This window comes from Haliotis rubra, unplaced genomic scaffold, assembly GCF_003918875.1.
Source record: "Haliotis rubra isolate DU_JTF1 unplaced genomic scaffold, ASM391887v1 Scf2, whole genome shotgun sequence".
NCBI lineage: Eukaryota > Metazoa > Mollusca > Gastropoda > Lepetellida > Haliotidae > Haliotis > Haliotis rubra.
The window spans coordinates 4,460,669-4,480,580 of NW_025766002.1; the positions used below are offsets into that span (position 1 = coordinate 4,460,669).

Genomic DNA, 19,912 nt, shown 5'->3' on the forward strand with positions numbered 1-19,912 from the left:
AATACTGGATGAGATTTCCCCAAGCTGACTATTTTAAAACAATTTAGTATAAGAATATACACACTGTACAGAAGGTACTATTTTATTTATTACACATATTTGTATTTTGTGATATCGTGATAGTTATACATCACATATATCCTGTATGTTATGATCTACATGATATCCAAATCTGAGAAAATTAACACACAAGGTTTCAGAGGTGTACATACAAACAACAGTTACTGACTCAAGTGAAATCAGTCTGAGGATGAGATGAGGCTGGGTGGGTTGGCATAGTTTTAAACTTTTGGTTCTGAGGGAAATCATGCTTTCTACCAAAACAAATTTGAAGTTGAGGAGAAACAACTCATTTGGAAAATGTATTAGAATGTTTTCAGCATGCTGAGGCTAGAATGTAATATACAGGATGGTGTTCATCAAGACCATTGCATGATGCCATTGCTGAGTGCTGATACTTTGCTGTGGTATATCATACTGACTGACTGAGTTTGGTTTTACGCCGCTTTTAGCAATATTCCAGCAACATCACGGCGGGGGACACCAGAAATGGGCTTTACACGATGTAACCATGTGTGGATTCGAACCCGGGGGCTTCATTGACGAGCCAACGCTTTAACCACTAGGCTACCCCACTGTCCCTGGTATATCATAACCAATCAGTAGCTAGACATAGTTTTTTAAAGATGTGATATGACATGCTTACATTACAAGAGAAAGAGTCAAGTTTTCTTTTTGAATAGGGTCATCTCAAGTTATAATCCATGCAAAATATTACTAGAAGATGAGGTTTATTGTAAGTTCATGTATCATCCATGACAAAAAACAGAAGAAACTAATGGCAAGCAAAACGGGCAAAGATTTTAAAACTCCAGGAATTTCTTTTCAAAAACTGGTAAGCAAACTTGTTACTAGGCAATATCAAAACAAACTTATAGCACTCTAATCTGTAGGTAGTTATTCAAAACTGTTGCATGTCAATTTGCTTGATCTTAGAGGATTTCTTTTAGTAAGTCGACAGGTCAGCATCATAGCACCCATTACTTTTCTATCAACTTCAGGCCACACAACTCATAACTGAGAGTCAGTGATGCCGCACTGCAGTCATCAATATCCGAGAGTATCCTGACTCTCATCCAGACATTGTACATATTGTGGCCACCCAAAAAAAACCCTGAATCAGCGGATTTCGACAGCATGTGCTGCAGCTCTCCTCCAAAATTATACAAGAATTTTTAAAAATGTTGCTCCGATATCATGTCCTGGTCAACATATTACGGTATAGATTTAACTGGATTTTACTGGATCTGCAGAATGGGTGGGATATAACCTTGTATTGCATCTGTTATATTTCCCTACAATACATACTTGTGCTGTGTCTTTTATCAATCTGTGCCCAAACAATTCAAATCAATGAGGAAAATTTGACCTTTCGGAGGATAATATTTGAAAATACAGACCTTATCAGATTGAAATAATTTTTATAGGCTCATATTTCAGAACCGTGGTTAAAGTCACCAACTGATACAATGTAATTTGTACCTTAAGAAAATCATCTGAAAGAAAGTAGTTTAATGTTATTCAGCTTTCACCTAAAAGGCTGTCCCCTCTCATCACTATCACGATGAAAAGTCCCCTTTTGAAGACCTCACCTCTCCAATTTGACGATGGGGGATTATATTACTTCAACAAGAAGATTGGCAATGTTTGATTAGTCTGATGAAATGAAGAGAGAAACATGTAAACAGCAAGCAGTGACATGGTTCCCACTTAACACCACTTTAACCAATTCCAGATACTTCCAGATTCACCCAAACTTGGATGCATGTTGTGGCTATTTATCTACAAAGTTTACATTCCTGCGATTCACTGAAGAAGTTCTTCAGGCAATGTCAGGTCACAATGGGTTTTATTTTCATTTTTCAATTTTCCGGAAATTCAGTGATGGATATATTTTTCCCTACTTTTTCGTGGGAGCCATGAGAAAGCATGGTAAGAGCCTCTGCAATGCCCAAGCATTAATAATAATGAAGATAAAAATCTGAAAAACCCTCATTCAGATACCAAGTGACATACGCAGATGAAAATATGAGTTCCAGACATTTATGCAAGGTCAAGGACAAAGAGTCAGACTTCTGAAGGTCTAAACATATGCTACAAATAAACATGGCAACACAGAGAACAGTTCCAACCATGGTTATCCCATTAACCAAAGTGTTCCAAATCAAGAAACAGAGAAAGGAAGAATTGAAATTACTTATGGCTATCTATACACATTTACAACAACAATTCATGATCGGTTTTGATTCCATTAACTAATTTTCAGACTAAAATTGGGTTTTCTGCTTATTTTTTGCCACAAAAAAAAGAAAAGAACAGGACATATATACATGTATGAGTATATGACATAGGTCATAAAGATTTGGAAAACAGACAAAAGAAACAACTCCTTACAAATCTAAAAAAATAGGGGAAAATGAAGTATGACAGAAACAAAGCATTATACATGTCGGTAGTACGAAGATTTGACTCAAACATCTTCGGGTCTTGGTTTACAAGTTGGTTTTGAAACACTCTGATTAGGACGTGGATAGCTTATCACCGGTGAGTCACCATGACAAGAACAATAGCACACTTACCTGGTCTCTCAGAGCGAGTACCTACAGGTGATAGATATACAGTTAGGTTACTGTCTTCTAGTTACCTTGTTACTCATGTTACTCTAATAAAGGCTGCACTGTTGCTAATACAGTGATGTTGTTACTTATGATTGACCCATCGTACACAGCATAAGAAACTCGGAAAAAACTGTTGACAACATGGTGCATGTTGACAGCCATCTTTTAATACAGAAAAATGAACAGCTTTAAATAAAGTGTGTTTTAGTTTATACAATGAACACTTGAGTTTAAGTCAATCCAAACTCTCGTCATTCTTGGGTACATGTTTCTGGAAAACTGTTTCTATATAAAATGCAAGGTCAAAAAATAGATTGCATCACTTCTGTTAAATGAACAGAAGATATCCAATTTGGTCCATGCAAAATTGAATTAGCAAAGCCAGATTACTAGAAATGATTTACAATTGCAAACCTACTTCCTGTTTTGATAGGAATTAGTATATGATTATGATTATGATTATCGGATGTGACTATAAAAATACCTATGGTAATGACATTGCAAAATTATTTGAATCTAAAGACTGAGACTGTTGTCTTGAGGCCTTAATTTAAAATTGTTTTAAGAATGCAAAGAATAAAAAAACTGAAATGCAAAAAAATAAAAATAACTGAAAGACATCTGCAACATCAGTTTTCAGTCTCCTAACTTCTCAATCACCATGTTGATGTTTGACATAGTTCCCATACTCTAATTTCAACAATAGCTTTGAATTTCACCTGCAAATCCAAAACTAAGCTTGTATTCTGCTTATGAAAACAAATTTCGGTACTTTGAAAGAGAACAATTTGTAGATATCACAGACATTAGTATATTAATTCTGCTACTTCTATGTCAAATGTTTCATGCTAGTAAGAGTCCAAGCATTTAGTATTAACATATGTAAAGATCACTCTGGCATTGAAAGTAAGCATGAATATAATGAACATCAAGAGGCAACACTAATGTTAAGTCTAAAAGAACTAAGAGCCTCCAGATTCAAATACTATAGGAGAGAACATAGAGATTTTTCTGGGTTACATCTTCTTTTTATTCTCGAGTACAACGTTTCAGGGCTTGTTCTGGCCCCATCATCAGGTAAAACTGAACAGTAACTGTTAACTCTGAAACGTTGTACTCGAGAATAAAAAGAAGATGTAACCCAGAAAAAATCTCTATGTTCATCAAATATCGTCTTCTAAAATGCCAATCAAGCATATAGGAGAGAAGGTCTTAAGACCCTTCCACCCTACATCTTTATGCATATAAATCACCCTACATACTGTATAACTACAGATATAGTCTATAAATATAAATATTTAATAATGAATATAAATATATTGCAAGTGATACAATGGCATTTGATTAGCCAAACAAAACTGTGTTAATGTTTCTGTAAACCAAAGAAAATAGGTTGGTTGGCTGGTTTGTTGTTTAACACTGCACTCATATTCCAACTATATGGTGGCGGTCTGTAAATAATCGAGTATGGATCAGACAATTAAGTGATCAACAGCATGAGCATCAATCTATGCAATTGGGATACGATGACATGTGTCAACCAAGTCAGCGAGCCTGACCACCCAGTTCCTTTAGTCGCCTCTTACGACAAGCATGAGTTGCTGAAGACCAATTCTAACCCGGATCTTCACGGACACTAACAAACTATGATTTTTAGTGACAAAAACTTAAAACATAAAAACATAACTATGCAAACTAGATGTGCAGATTAGAAAAGCGGAATTTGGACATTTTTAGTGTGAGAGCATAGATTGATTCCAGAGCTAAATATCAGTGAAATTATACCAGCATTACTTTTTCTCAGCAAATGAATATGCATAGAAGGAGTTGTTTATTTTGGTTCATATAACAAAGGATAACGTATCACTATGCATGTTATACATGCAAGATTTTGACAAGATTCTGACGTAAATGTTGATGCATTCTTTTCTTAAAAGGGAATTAGATAAAAAAGTATGTATTCATCATAAGTGATAATATGAGAAATATCGCCCTTGTCCTGTCAATCAGGATTAACCAAATACCAATTACTAAGACTTGATAGATAGCTCCCAGATGTATAATCACTCGTAATGAATCCTTAATCCAGAAACTGACTTAAGGTGCAGATGCTTCAGTGGATTTTAATGTAAACACTGTGAGCACATTATGCACAGTATATACATCCAGAAACTCCGAAAGTCTCGAAGTCAATTCCTTAAGTAACTTGTATTTAATTAATCATTATTTATCCTGGCTTATGTTAAAATTGGATTATATATGTAACGTGACCTGGCCAGGAACATTACACATAACAGTAATCTGACCTAGATAAGCAAGGCATCCAGCCTTATATTTCCATATATACATCAATGATTGTAACCATAGCAATCCAGATTGCCTGTATCTACATCCACAAACAGTGTGCTTCAGTCGTCACTGAAGTTAATCAGATTCTTAAAGAATGGAAATAATAACCACACAAAGGAACCTAAACCTTTCATAGATTCAACTCACTATATAACTGAAACTATAAATCATTCACAATATGGACTGCTATGTTCAAAGAATATGAATAGATATTTTGTGATTCGTACATTTTCAATTATGGGGCATGGTTGCTAGATTAGTGCTTGTCATTCACTGTATTAATACATAGTTTATCCCTTTCTTGAAACATCATATATTGCTATACTGGTACCTGACATTTAAAAAACATAAAGAACAGGTTTCTTGACACTTAGAAATGAAAAATAACAACCTGATCAAAGAGGACACATGTTTTTACAGTCTGGCTATACAGAGTGGTTAAATGTTAAAATTTCGAACAGCAGGAGAAAAATGTTAAAAAAAAACATAAATGAAAGAGTTATGCGAGTTGACATTATGTTCACTGTAGTCAGTAATGCTACATGACACCCTATGGACCAAACAGACCAGTGATTGACAGAATGAGTAACAGCAACATCACACGTCATAACCACGCAATCCCCAACTGCATAATTTCTGTCAAGGATGGGGAATTGGAAACCTTGTTTGATCTGGAATACATCAATAACACAAACTATCCTTCACAATGGGTTGTCCATGTCCTGGGTACCAGTCAGTTTTGTAGGTCATGGACAGTCACATCAATGCTGGATGGGGACTACACTCACCTGATCCGTAGTGTATGCTGGGGGAGGGGGGCGTGGCAGCCTCGATGGTGGTTTTGCTGAACAGGAAGATTGGGTTGGTGTCCTGTCAAGAGTGATAGAAGAAGAACATGTTAATAAATACGTCAAACACAGAAGAACACCATGACCCTTAACACTCCTGTTTCAATTGATTAAATGATATCCAGTTTGATCGGGTGAGGTGAGGTGAAATTGGGTTTAACGTCGTGCTTGAGAATATTTCGCTCATATGACGACGTGCATGCGTGTGTATGTGTATGTGCGGCTGCTTGTACTAGCCCAGACTTAAGCTGGTTTTATAGTGCTAGCCCATTGAGATACCATGCCGCAGTGAAGCATGAATACCCCACTCAGACACATTATACTGACTACGAGCCGACCAGTCCTTGTTGTACCCATTAATGCCGAGCGCCAGGCAGGGACCAACAAGTACCATATTTTAACGTCTTTTGGTATGACGCGGCCGGGGATTGAACCCGCGACCTTCTGCTCTCCGGGCGGACGCTCTAACCACTACACCACGGAGGCGGTTGATATCCAGTTTGAATGAATGGCATACTGACTTGATACTGACACACCTGAAAGCAAATTTCCTACTGATTCAGCCTAGAGGACATCAGTCTACCTTAAGAGTGTGGATCCACCTGGAGTATATTAATTTACTTTGAGAGTCTGGATCTACTACCGAGAGTACAACGATCTACCTTGAGAATGTTGATCTACCTTGTGTACATCAATCTACTTTGAGATCTACCATGTGTACATCAATCTACTTTGAGCGTGTGGATTAAATCGGCCATTCAAATTCACAGATGTTAATGGCTGTCATAAATGAATAATTTTTCTTCAACAGAAAAAATGGATTAAAAGCATAAAACGTAACATTCAAGATTATTTCACCTATAAAGCTATCTGCAAGCACACAGTTTCTTCTCGTACTACTCCTAATGCCACTTTTATAGTGGTAGCCCACTGAGAAGATATGCTGTAGTTTGGAACATAATTTTCAGACTCCAATTTAACCACTTTCATCCCCCTATATTAAACCAGTCATGTTAACAAGTATCATCTTTAAACTTTCTTTTCTTTTCCTTTAGGTATTTTGAGGTGGCCAAGGATAGAACCACATACACCCTTCTGTCAGCGCAGAATCTCTATTAACAGATCAAGGAACAAATGCACGCCACCATGCAACAACCCCTTTAAACATGACCATAACTTTAACATTAGCAAACAATCAAAACTAAGAATGCTATACATGATAGCAGCTTCAACAATTGCTGGAGTACTGTTCAACATCATGGTTGCACCTCGCTGGAGTAGAATCAGGTTAACATTCCCAAGGCTACTCCCCGACCGCGTCATACCAAAAGACGTTAAAATATGGTACTTGTTGGTCCCTGCCTGGCGCTCGGCATTAATGGGTACAACAAGGACTGGTCGGCTCGGAGTCAGTATAATGTGTCTGAGTGGGGTATTCATGCTTCACTGCGGCATGGTATCTCAATGGGCTAGCACTATAAAACCAGCTTCAGGCTAGTAAGGCACTTACACATACACAATGGCTCATATGGAAATATTCTCAAGCACGACGTTAAACTCAATTTCACCTTACCTCACCTCTCAAGGCTACAGGTACAGCTACCAAATTACCAAAGCCAGCGAGGATGACAATTTGAAAAAAATCCACAGGAGAAATCAAAGGATAAGACAGTGATTTTATTAAACAAAAATGGCATGAGCATATTCTAAAGCCTTCCATGATTTCATCAACATGAGTTTAAATTCTTCCAGTTCCACATCAATACCAGTTGTGACTATAAATAAGACATTGTGGAATTAGTGAATATCCAATGAAATGAACAGTTATGAATCATAGAGATAGTGAATGAGTTCTACCGTGCCAGCGCTGTACTTGGCCACCCTCTGGGTGGGGTCGAGACTGTCCCCGCCACTGATCAGAAGCACCTGCTTGTCCTCGGAGATGTGGCACATGCTGGAGATGACCGTCTGCAGAACCGACACACTGTAACACAACAGTCTCCCGTACAGAATAAACAACTGCTGGATCACGTGGACAAGATGTTTCCAAACAACATGGTTCTAAACAACATTGGTCTCACTCAAAAAATCATTATGAACATTAAACTTCACATTTCTAACCAGTAAATCAATCACATGCATGATTAGCAGCTTGGAACATGATTTCATGCCATATCACATGTACTTTGGTTGCCATTCAAAGACCTGATATGTTGGTTTTGATTGGACAATTCTAGGTTAGATGCTTATCGACATTAACATTACCAAATTAAACAGTCTATACACTCTACACTTTTTATGTCATTATATTGTATATATACTGAGGGAAATAAATAAGGGATCACATGAAAGCTTGTTTCCAGGTTTCTTCACAAGCTATGCGATACAATGCTTGTGAAGAAACCTGGATAAAAATAAAGGAACACTTGTGCTCTCATGTGATCCCTTATTTTTTTCCCTCAGTATATTATAGACATGAACAGGATGTAAACCAACTTGATGTAAAAAAGGCAAGAATTTATGGACGCCAACTTCCTTCTTTTGAGGGACTCGACGTTTTGAAGTATATTCTTACTCCTTCACCTGATGAAGGGATAAGATTATGTACTCCTAAGCATCATTTCCTTCATAATAAAGAAGTTGGGTGTATTATTTCTAAATGCTGTTCAAAGACTCAAAACTTGGCATCAACATGGTGGATGAATCATTACAACATTTGTGCATAACTGATCTCCAGGAATATCTTTCCATCAGAATATTATACCACAGGGCTCCAGATAATTTTTCATGATCAGGAGTACGTACTCCTTATTTTTTCAATATAGGAGTACTGGAAAACAATAAGAGTACATTTAGAGTACTGAATGGAATATCAGTAATCTTATGTTTCATTTCATATATGCACCACAACATTGCTACTCTTGTGTAAACAGGTCAATAAACAATAAAGCAATACCTTTTCAGATAAATACGTCTGTAAATGATTTTAAGACCGTACACCATTGCTGTGGTGCGTATCTGCTACGTTTCCTAAATTATTTCCTACTGTATCGTGTTTATTTCATATCCGTACATACGCCGATACGGCCCTTATCTGGAGCCTTGATACCATGCTGGAACAATATCCTGTAACCAGTGCCCTTACAGTACATACGTGAACTATGTTCAGGGCTACAACACACAATATTACTGAACAAAAAATGTCCAGACAACAAAAGTCTCTCGTCTTCTTACAAAAAGCAGTATTCATGGTATCCTCAGTTGGTGTGTCCATGGTAACTGCAGTTTTAATTTGAGAATATTAAAATGGTTATACTAATATCTAAACAGCATCAGACAAGATAATAATACTTACTTTTCCATGGCCAGGTTCATGTCAAAGGTCATCATGGTGCCAGTATCCACGTGGAAGATGTACAACATGGCTGGTTGTTATATTGTCAAACCAGCTCCTTTCTCACTTGTATCACATGGCAGTAGACACTTCACCTCTACAACGCTGAAAATAGACAAGTACGTTTAAGCTAACAGTGGTCATATTTTCAAATCAGGTTCTTTCTTTTTTGTTTTGCAAAGCAGCAGTCATTCCACCACTACAACACTGAAAACGAACAAGTATGTTTAAACTAACCGTTTTCATCTATATAAATATGGTCCTTTCTAATTTGTACTGCAAAACAGCAGTCATTTTCTCTACACACACAGGAAACAGACTATTCAGACATAAACTGACAGTATGTTAAACCAGTTCCTTTCTTATTTGCATCACACAGCAGTAGTCTTCCTTCCTTGAAAAATAATGGAAACAGAGAAATATTTAATTCTAATATTGAAGGTTGTAGAATTGTAAAAACAATTCCTCTTTCCATCTCTCTCACCATGCCCACAGCAGTAAATATCCCACTGTGCACATATGGTCAGTCAAGCCTTTCAGCCTTTCTTGATGAGTGAATGCTGTCAGCACTACATGCCAAAGGGTGTGATCAAAGATAACCAAACTTTTCTGATCATTCATCTATGAATAATCACTAAACATGTATGAAAATGGAAACAATGATCTTTATGAAAAGCTCTTACCGATTTCACTTATAACAATAAACATGTGATTATTACTCTAATTAGGGTCATCAAGACCATACAAGTCTGTAGACACTAGGTGATTACACAGGCTTGATATACAGTGTAATGGTGATGTGAACTCATGAACCAAGGCTGTGTAAAAATCAAAGGATACAGTTGGCCCAACTGAGTGAGTGAGTGAGTGAGTGTGAAATTTTACGCCACACTCAGCAATATTCCAGCTCTATAGCAATGGTCAGTAAAAAGTCGACCAGACAATCCAGTGATTAACAGCATGAGCATCAATCTACACAATTGGGATTCGATGACATGTCTCAACCAAGTCAGCAAGCCTGACCACCCAATCCTGTTAGTCGCCTCTTACGACAAGAATGGGTTACTGAAGATCAATTCTAACCCGGATCTTCAAGGATCGGTCCAACTGAACTACATGGTTTAGCGCTATGAGCATACCTGGTGTGGAGTTTGGCGCTGTATAAATGGACACATTATTACGATTATTATTATTATTATTATTATTACTTTTGGTCCAACCCTACTGTCTCCTGATCATGTCGATATTGAAGCAATAAATATTGTACAAAAATGAAGCATACAAATTTATGGATGACAACTTCTTGTTTATTGCATTTATTTAGTTGTATGCTTCATTTTTGACTCACCAACTTCTATAATGACGATCAAACAATAACTATATAGTATAAGAATGTGGCACATATTGCAAGAATAAATGTGAGGCCAGAGCATTCAGTGGTGTGTCTATTGCATCAACCATATGCATTTGTGGCTGCCATACAATTTGTGAGTCCCGTTCTGGGATTCGAACCATGGACTTTATTATTCAAGTCAGATGCCATGTCCACATGACCAAAGACGTTCACCCTGTCAGCAAGCTGACTCCATGCCCTGCTTCACATTCATGGGTGATGGAAGATCATGGTGTGTACATCATGTAAATCCTTGAAGTATTTATGATGGTGAAACAGCTGATCTGCTTGAAACAGTGACATGATGTGAGTCAGGTGGCCAATAATCAACAGCTGTACAAGTGAAATGACATGGTCAGCGATCAAGGCAACAGCTGTACAAGTGAAATGACGTGGTCAGTGATCAAAGCAACAGCTGTACAAGTGAAATGATGTGGTCAGCAATGAGGACAACAGATGAATAAGTGAAATGATATGTTGTTGGCAATGAGGACAACAGTTGAATAAGTGAAATGATGTGGTCAGCAATGAGGACAACAGTTGAATAAGTGAAATGATGTGGTCAGCAATGAGGACAACAGTTGAATAAGTGAAATGATGTGGTCAGCAATGAGGACAACAGTTGAATAAGTGAAATGATGTGGTCAGCAATGAGGACAACAGTTGAATAAGTGAAATGATGTGGTCAGCAATGAGGACAACAGTTGAATAAGTGAAATGATGTGGTCAGCAATGAGGACAACAGTTGAATAAGTGAAATGATGTGGTCAGCAATGAGGACAACAGTTGAATAAGTGAAATGATGTGGTCAGCAATGAGGACAACAGTTGAATAAGTGAAATGATGTGGTCAGCAATGAGGACAACAGCTGAACAAGTGAAATGACGTGGTCAGCGATCAAGGCAACAGCTGTACAAGTGAAATGATATGATGTGGTCAGCAATGAGGACAACAGCTGAATAAGTGAAATGATGTGGTCAGCAATGAGGACAACAGTTGAATAAGTGAAATGATGTGGTCAGCAATGAGGACAACAGTTGAATAAGTGAAATGATGTGGTCAGCAATGAGGACAACAGTTGAATAAGTGAAATGATGTGGTCAGCAATGAGGACAACAGTTGAATAAGTGAAATGATATGTTGTTGGCAATAAGGACAACAGTTGAATAAGTGAAATGATGTGGTCAGCAATGAGGACAACAGTTGAATAAGTGAAATGATGTGGTCAGCAATGAGGACAACAGTTGAATAAGTGAAATGACATATTGTCGGCAATGAGGACAACAGCTGAATAAGTGAAATGATGTGGTCAGCAGTGAGGACAACAGTTGAATAAGTGAAATGATATGTTGTCAGCAATAAGGACAACAGCTGAGTAAGTGAAATGATGTGGTCAGCAATGAGGACAACAGTTGAATAAGTGAAATGATATGTTGTTGGCAATGAGGACAACAGTTGAATAAGTGAAATGATATGTTGTCGGCAATAAGGACAACAGCTGAATAAGTGAAATGATGTGGTCAGCAATGAGGACAACAGTTGAATAAGTGAAATGATATGTTGTCGGCAATGAGGACAACAGCTGAATAAGTGAAATGATGTGGTCAGCGATGAGGACAACAGCTGAATAAGTGAAATGATGTGGTCAGCAATGAGGACAACAGCTGAATAAGTGAAATGATATGTTGTCGGCAATGAGGACAACAGCTGAATAAGTGAAATGATATGTTGTCAGCAATGAGGACAACAGTTGAATAAGTGAAATGATATGTTGTCGGCAATGAGGACAACAGCTGAATAAGTGAAATGATGAGGTCAGCAATGAGGACAACAGTTGAATAAGTGAAATGATATGTCAGCAATGAGGACAACAGCTGAATAAGTGAAATCACATTTTTTTTTTTTTTTATTTATGTATATTTATATAGAGCCAATATCCAGGTCACCTGCTCAAAGACGCTTTGTTTTTCCCTCGATCATTAGATGTCATACAACTCTTGCAGCCACTAGGCGCACCGAGCTAATGTGGCTTTCCCATCCTTACGAGGTACCCATTCACAGCTGGGTGGACTGGGACACATAGTAACAGTACTTTGTCCAAGTTTACTGCACGTTGCTGTACCTGCAACTAGTTGTTTGCACGTATTCATGTGGTCACCATCTGGTCATATACCAATGGATTTGTGGGTTCTTTTAAGTGCACAGGGTTGTGTACTGTACACTAGGGGTCGTGACAACACTGAGAGAGTCCGCATGCAAAGTTGACTCCAAGGTTTTTACACCCGGTCACAGATGGGCTCGATCCCGTCACCTCAAGCTCACTGGATCACTAGCCTGGCACCATGGCCAGCTCGCCCACAATGACATGGGGTAAGAAATTACAAAGCAATAACAGTTGAATCATTTGTTCAACATCAGTCAAATTGCCAGCAACCAATAAACAACAACATATGAATTAGTGATATGACATGTGGTCAGCTATTACAACACAAATGTTGAATCAGTTACATGGTAGTCATGTGATCAGCAATAAAGTTCCTGTGATCAGCAATCAGATAGCAACAACGGTTGAATAAGTGACATGACATGTTCCATGTCAGCAATCACAGAGCAACAACAGTTGGACCAGTGACATGACATGCTCAATGTCAGCAATCACAAAGCAACAACAGCTGGAATAGTGACATGACCTGGCTCGATGTCAGCCATCACATAGCAACAAAAGCTGGACCAGTGACATGACATGCTCCATGTCAGCAATCACAAAGCAACAATAGCTGGAGCAGTGACATGACATGCTCCATGTCAGCAATCACAAAGCAACAACAGCTGGACCAGTGACATGACATGCTCCATGTCAGCAATCACATAGCAACAACAGCTGGACCAGTGACATGACATGCTCCATGTCAGCAATCACAAAGCAACAACAGCTGGACCAGTGACATGACATGCTCCATGTCAGCAATCACAAAGCAACAAAAGCTGAACCGGTGACAAGACATGCTCCATGTCAGCAATCACAAAGCAACAACAGCTGAACCGGTGACAAGACATGCTCCATGTGGTCCACCATCACAAAGCATCAACAGCTGAACCGGTGACAAGACATGCTCCATGTGGTCCACCATCACAAAGCAACAACAGCTGAACCGGTGACAAGACATGCTCCATGTGGTCCACCATCACAAAGCAACAACAGCTGAACCGGTGACAAGACATGCTCCATGTGGTCCACCATCACAAAGCATCAACAGCTGAACCGGTGACAAGACATGCTCCATGTGGTCCACCATCACAAAGCAACAACAGCTGAACCGGTGACAAGACATGCTCCATGTGGTCCACCATCACAAAGCAACAACAGCTGAACCGGTGACAAGACATGCTCCATGTGGTCCACCATCACAAAGCAACAACAGCTGAACCGGTGACAAGACATGCTCCATGTGGTCCACCATCACAAAGCAACAACAGCTGAACCGGTGACAAGACATGCTCCATGTGGTCCACCATCACAAAGCATCAACAGCTGAACCGGTGACAAGACATGCTCCATGTGGTCCACCATCACAAAGCAACAACAGCTGAACCCGGTGACAAGACATGCTCCATGTGGTCCACCATCACAAAGCAACAACAGAAGCTGAACGGTGACAAGACATGCTCCATGTGGTCCACCATCACAAAGCATCAACAGCTGAACCGGTGACAAGACATGCTCCATGTGGTCCACCATCACAAAGCAACAACAGCTGAACCGGTGACAAGACATGCTCCATGTGGTCCACCATCACAAAGCAACAACAGCTGAACCATGGTGACAAGACATGCTCCATGTGGTCCACCATCACAAAGCAACAACAGCTGAACCGGTGACAAGACATGCTCCATGTGGTCCACCATCACAAAGCAACAACAGCTGGACCGGTGACAAGACATGCTCCATGTGGTCCACCATCACAAAGCATCAACAGCTGAACCGGTGACAAGACATGCTCCATGTGGTCCACCATCACAAAGCAACAACAGCTGGACCGGTGACAAGACATGCTCCATGTGGTCCACCATCACAAAGCAACAACAGCTGAACCGGTGACAAGACATGCTCCATGTGGTCCACCATCACAAAGCAACAACAGCTGAACCGGTGACAAGACATGCTCCATGTGGTCCACCATCACAAAGCATCAACAGCTGAACCGGTGACAAGACATGCTCCATGTGGTCCACCATCACAAAGCATCAACAGCTGAATCAGTTTCAAGAGTCACATGGTCTACAAGCATTAGTCCAATACAGATGAGTCAGTGATTGGAGAATCATGTGGTCAATAACCACTGACACTGAGTCAAAACAAAGAATAATAATCACAGAAATAAGAGACATTTATAACTGCTCAATATTAAATAACAGAGAATTTATAACATCTTTATCACATAAGTTTCCTTCAAGTTTTACACATTGCACATTAACTGATCATAAGTAAGGAAAAGAAAAATGAAAAATGATAGATCATGCATTGGCTGTATTTTGCAATCAGTTATTTTGCTGTCCTAAATCAACTCGTACCTAACCATGCCAACTGCCAATAACGTATATGATACCTTCTTAAACATATCCAGTTACAGACTTATCACAACAATCCATGGCTTGCAAATACACTGGCAATCTTGCATACAAATACTATACATGGCAACCACAATATAATGTACAGCGTGTGAAGTGATCAGAAGGCATGAAAAATGGTCCAAAGGCTGGCTTACCATAATTATTTAACATCATCTGCATATCTTGTGTGACCAGACATTAATTTCTTTTGCATTTAATAGCACATGCAACAACTCAGTATCAGTCGGAATACACACCATCGTATTGTCTAGTATTAGCTACTCTGTGATCATTATAGTAACATTAGCAGCAAATATATACCCAGTAATTTATGAAACAATCATCAAAACACTTATTTATCCAGCTATTGTCAACTGCTAACTGTATATTAATTGAAAACATTGCTTTTTTATATCTATCATGCTATTATGAAGAGAAATCGACTCTGCTGTTAAACATTGTACATACTTGTACTATGGGCCTGTAGTGTTGAGTTCTGAATAAAGATTGATTGATTGATCGATTGATTATCTAGTATTACATGACAGAGATACTGGCAACCTCTCCATAGAGGAAATATACCTATCTATAGGAAACATATGTAAAGCAATAATATTAGGATTAACAAGATTAAAGCATGGCCTTCTCGACAATGCTGGCCTCACCAGCATGGACCAACAAAAGTTTCTTCTAATGATGGCGCAAAGCCTGAAGTCGTGTCTCATTCTTCACGTTTGATGTGTAATCTGTGATCATGACAAGTTGCAAAACTATCACAGTAAGCTGATCTCCTTTTCGGTCTCTGGTTGTGCCACACCAGTATTACCTCATTGTCTTCAGAGACATGCAGTCCAGTTCTATCCCTATAGCAGAGGGTATCACAAGGTGTAGACCTTTCATTTTAAATACTGGATAACTTAAATCTACTTTATCTACATACTTTATGTTGTTTATATTGACAATCAGACCTACAATGCATCACTACTATTTTTTCAGAAGCTGAATGTTGTTAATACTGGATAACTTATATCGACTTATTATCAACATCAACAATCAGATCTGTGATACATCTCTACTTTTTCGGACTTAATTTCATTGGTTGCTACAGACATTCAGCAAAAGGTTCAACTCTAAGGCTTCTTGCAAAACCTTTCCCACAGCAATGGATTGCAACTACTATAAGGGTTATGCTATTTTTGAGGGCATTATCATTTGCAGGAGCCTACGGTCTTCCATTAACTGCCCGACGAAGGAGGGCAGTTGAAAAAGACCAAGGACTTCTGCAAATGATAATGCCCTCAAAAATAGCATTACCGATATTATTGCTAAAATACATGGAATTTGTGGTGAAAAGGAAAAGGAAACAATGAAGGAATTTGACTGTAAGTTTACTAAAAACCAACTTCTGACGGGGTTGAATGCCCGAGTGCAATTACATCATCGAACAATTCAAGTGACGTCACAACAGAAAGTGACGATATTCGACCTTGGCCTTTAATAAGACCATAGTCTGCAACATGTCAAACTATGTCAGTGTTCGGTTTTGGTCCAACAACAACGTTAATAGTGCAATTGTTAAGGTTAGCACCCGCAAGAAAGCCAATATTACAGCTATTTAAAGCGGGAATTCGGGTTGCTTTGACTTGTTTGACCCAGAATATCTGCCAGTCCAAAGCCAATGTCGAATGAACCGACGCACCCACTATGACGTCACTTGACAACAGAACTGATAGTGGCCCGTCGTTAAGGTTGAGCGGTCCAATATCATTTGCAGCGGCCCGCAAATTTCTGATAATAGGAGGGCCATTTCATGATAATTCCATGCATTTTATCTATAATAAACTGTAATGACTGCTCAATGTGAAGTGCCCAAGACCACTAGTGTGTGCCTTACTGCTCGACATGTGGTGCCCTTGACCACTAGTGTGTGCCTTACTGCTCGACATGTGGTGCTCTTGACCACTGGTGTGTGCCTGACTGCTCGACATGTGGTGCTCTTGACCACTAGTGTGTGCCTTACTGCTCGACATGTGGTGCTCTTGACCACGACATGTGGTGCTCTTGACCACTGCTTTCGACGTGTGTGCCTGACTGCTCGACATGTGGTGCTCTTGACCACTAGTGTGTGCCTGACTGCTCGACATGTGGTGCTCTTGACCACTGGTGTGTGCCTCATATTACAGCTGAGAAAAGTCCAGTGATATGGCTAACAACAAACTTAAGAATAAGAAAGATATTATGGATGTCAACTTCTTTTTATTGTATACACAACGTTTCTGGGCTTTTCCTTGCCCCTTCATCAGGTGAATGTTGACTAACATGTTGTGTATACAATAAAAAGAAGTTGACATCCATAATATTTTGTCTTATACTTGAAGCTGAATACCAACTTCTATATGCCTCTCAAGAACCTCAACTAACATAAGAGTCTGCATATTCCTGATCAAACAATATCATGTCAGCACTTAAAACATCTTTATATCAACATTTCGGCAAGGAATGCACACAAGTTCCAAAATGAATGTTGTAACAGTTTCTCTGTTTTCCATCAATGATTTTGGGCTGCAGTGATAATATTGCTTGAATTTGAGTGGCTAGAGCCAGACACACTGACTTGTAAGACATTCTTTAGTAAGTTACCACCTGTTTGATAGGCATTTAGAAGTTGGTAGGGTAATACAAGACACTTGATATGGGTGTGCAACTACCACAGTAGAGGAGAAAAAGTTTTTTTTGACATTTGGCTCTAATATGTACAACTAAAGCTATATGCCAATATGGATTCCCTAATTTCAAATCGTTTTTATTTCATGTAAATATGGATGGTTCCAAGTTTATGAGATTCTCTAAATACTAACCTAAAGTTTGAATCATATTTAAACATACAAATGCATGCAGTTTCAGTTTTCTGTTCATTTTCACTCTTCACTTTTTGTAACATTTCACAATATTAAAAGCATCAAATACATATGACAGATAAGCATAGGGTAATATGTCTTATTACCAACAAAGCTTTCACAAGTAGTGAGATATAAGAAGCTTTTATAATGATCCTACTTAGTAACTTCATGACATGCAAACACATATAACATTATGTTCATGATTTTTACATACATCAATGAATATTTCCTATTTTTGTTTCACATGTACCTCTTCAACAAAGTCAAACATCATTCCTATTTCAGATGCTACATGTAATCATCTATCTCAAAGAGGTTATAAATCATGTAATCTATGATGTATGTGAGTCATAATTAAAATAATTATAACAAAGGATCTGCATGAAAACACTAACACAGAATAAGACTCCCAGAATAAATATCCACTGGATTCAAGCAAAACACAGCAGGAACAGTGTAAAAATCAATTGGTGAATTACCAACAATGTACTTTGGGCAGACCTTTTAACCTAAAACTCAATGGGTATTCAAATAGAACAATGTCCATATACGATCAAAATAAAACCGTACTTGATACCAAAATAAGTCAACCAGAGACAGATCTTCTTTAAATAACACGTATCTAACCTTCACTCCATAGTCGTAGTTAGTTGAAGTATGTTAGTGGGTTAATGGCAGAATCCATTGTCATGACGATGTGTATTTCAAAGTGTCAGAGTAACTGACGAAACAGCTGACGAGGTCATGGGAACGAATAATCAAACGAAGGAAAAAATATATCGTTGATTATGTACGTCTATGCTTTTTTGATAACTGCAATTGATAGTTTTAGAATCTGGCACTATCGTAACGTTGCCATAGTGGTTTATTGAACAAAAATTCGAAGTGTTACTCTGTTACTAAATATAAATAGACTCGGAAATAGACTGACCTCAGCTGGCTCAACAATAACAAATCGAATGGTGATTTAGACAACGTTGAAAACTGAATAGTTATAATAAAATAGCATCACAAATCAATATTTACCAGCATAAGATAGATTAAACTATCTTTCCGTTGTTGTTGCATTACATTTTGTCCATGCCATACTTCACAATAAGCCTCCAAAGTTGGTTAAAATGCGTTTTCTAACAATAATAAGGGAAGTGTTTACATATTCTTCAGCCTTCGTGCTGAAGAGTGTGGAAGGGGAGATAACTCCATGTAATAAATTTTGCGACTGACCGAAATGATTCGTCATGCATAGAAAACGTTAGTGTGTGAAAGAGTCATTCAACGAAAAAAAATGGAAACTACAATATTATATTAGATTGTGCCATTCTCTAAGCATTAACTGGTTATCAGTTAAATCATACTTTCCTGTTATTTTTTAAAAGAAAAATATATGAATTATATTCAGCTGTATGTAAATAGATCCATCTGGAAGGAGCATGCGTGGGTGCAGCTGTTTGTAAAGGGTGTGTGCTTAAAAGATGCATAAAAGTGCATAATTAGGGAAGTAGGTTTAAAGTTTTTAGACAGTTAAATGTAAATTTGATGTTAGTTATATTTTACGTCAATGTGATATCATGATGTCAATGGTGGATACCAAACACAAGTTTTTTAACATACTATTTTAGCTGTGAAGATCCTTACACTGACTCAGCAAGAAAACAGAATACTCATGGATAAAAGTGACGCATGTCATGCTTGACAAGAGTATAGTTAAGGATCTATACAGAAACTTAGCAGTATTAACA

General features: G+C 38.3%; 1 protein-coding gene across 1 annotated transcript in view; it reads right to left on the minus strand.

Moving 5' to 3' along the window:
• Positions 1-19,342, minus strand: part of LOC124275383 (RB1-inducible coiled-coil protein 1-like) — a 61,323-nt gene extending 41,981 nt beyond the window's left edge. Inside the window, 5 exon segments of the mRNA XM_046710917.1 lie at positions 2,640-2,660; positions 5,816-5,897; positions 7,733-7,859; positions 9,231-9,374; positions 19,200-19,342. Coding sequence (XP_046566873.1) covers positions 2,640-2,660; positions 5,816-5,897; positions 7,733-7,859; positions 9,231-9,298 — 298 coding nt within the window. The 5' untranslated portion in view covers positions 9,299-9,374; positions 19,200-19,342.
• Positions 19,343-19,912: the final 570 nt, after the last annotated feature.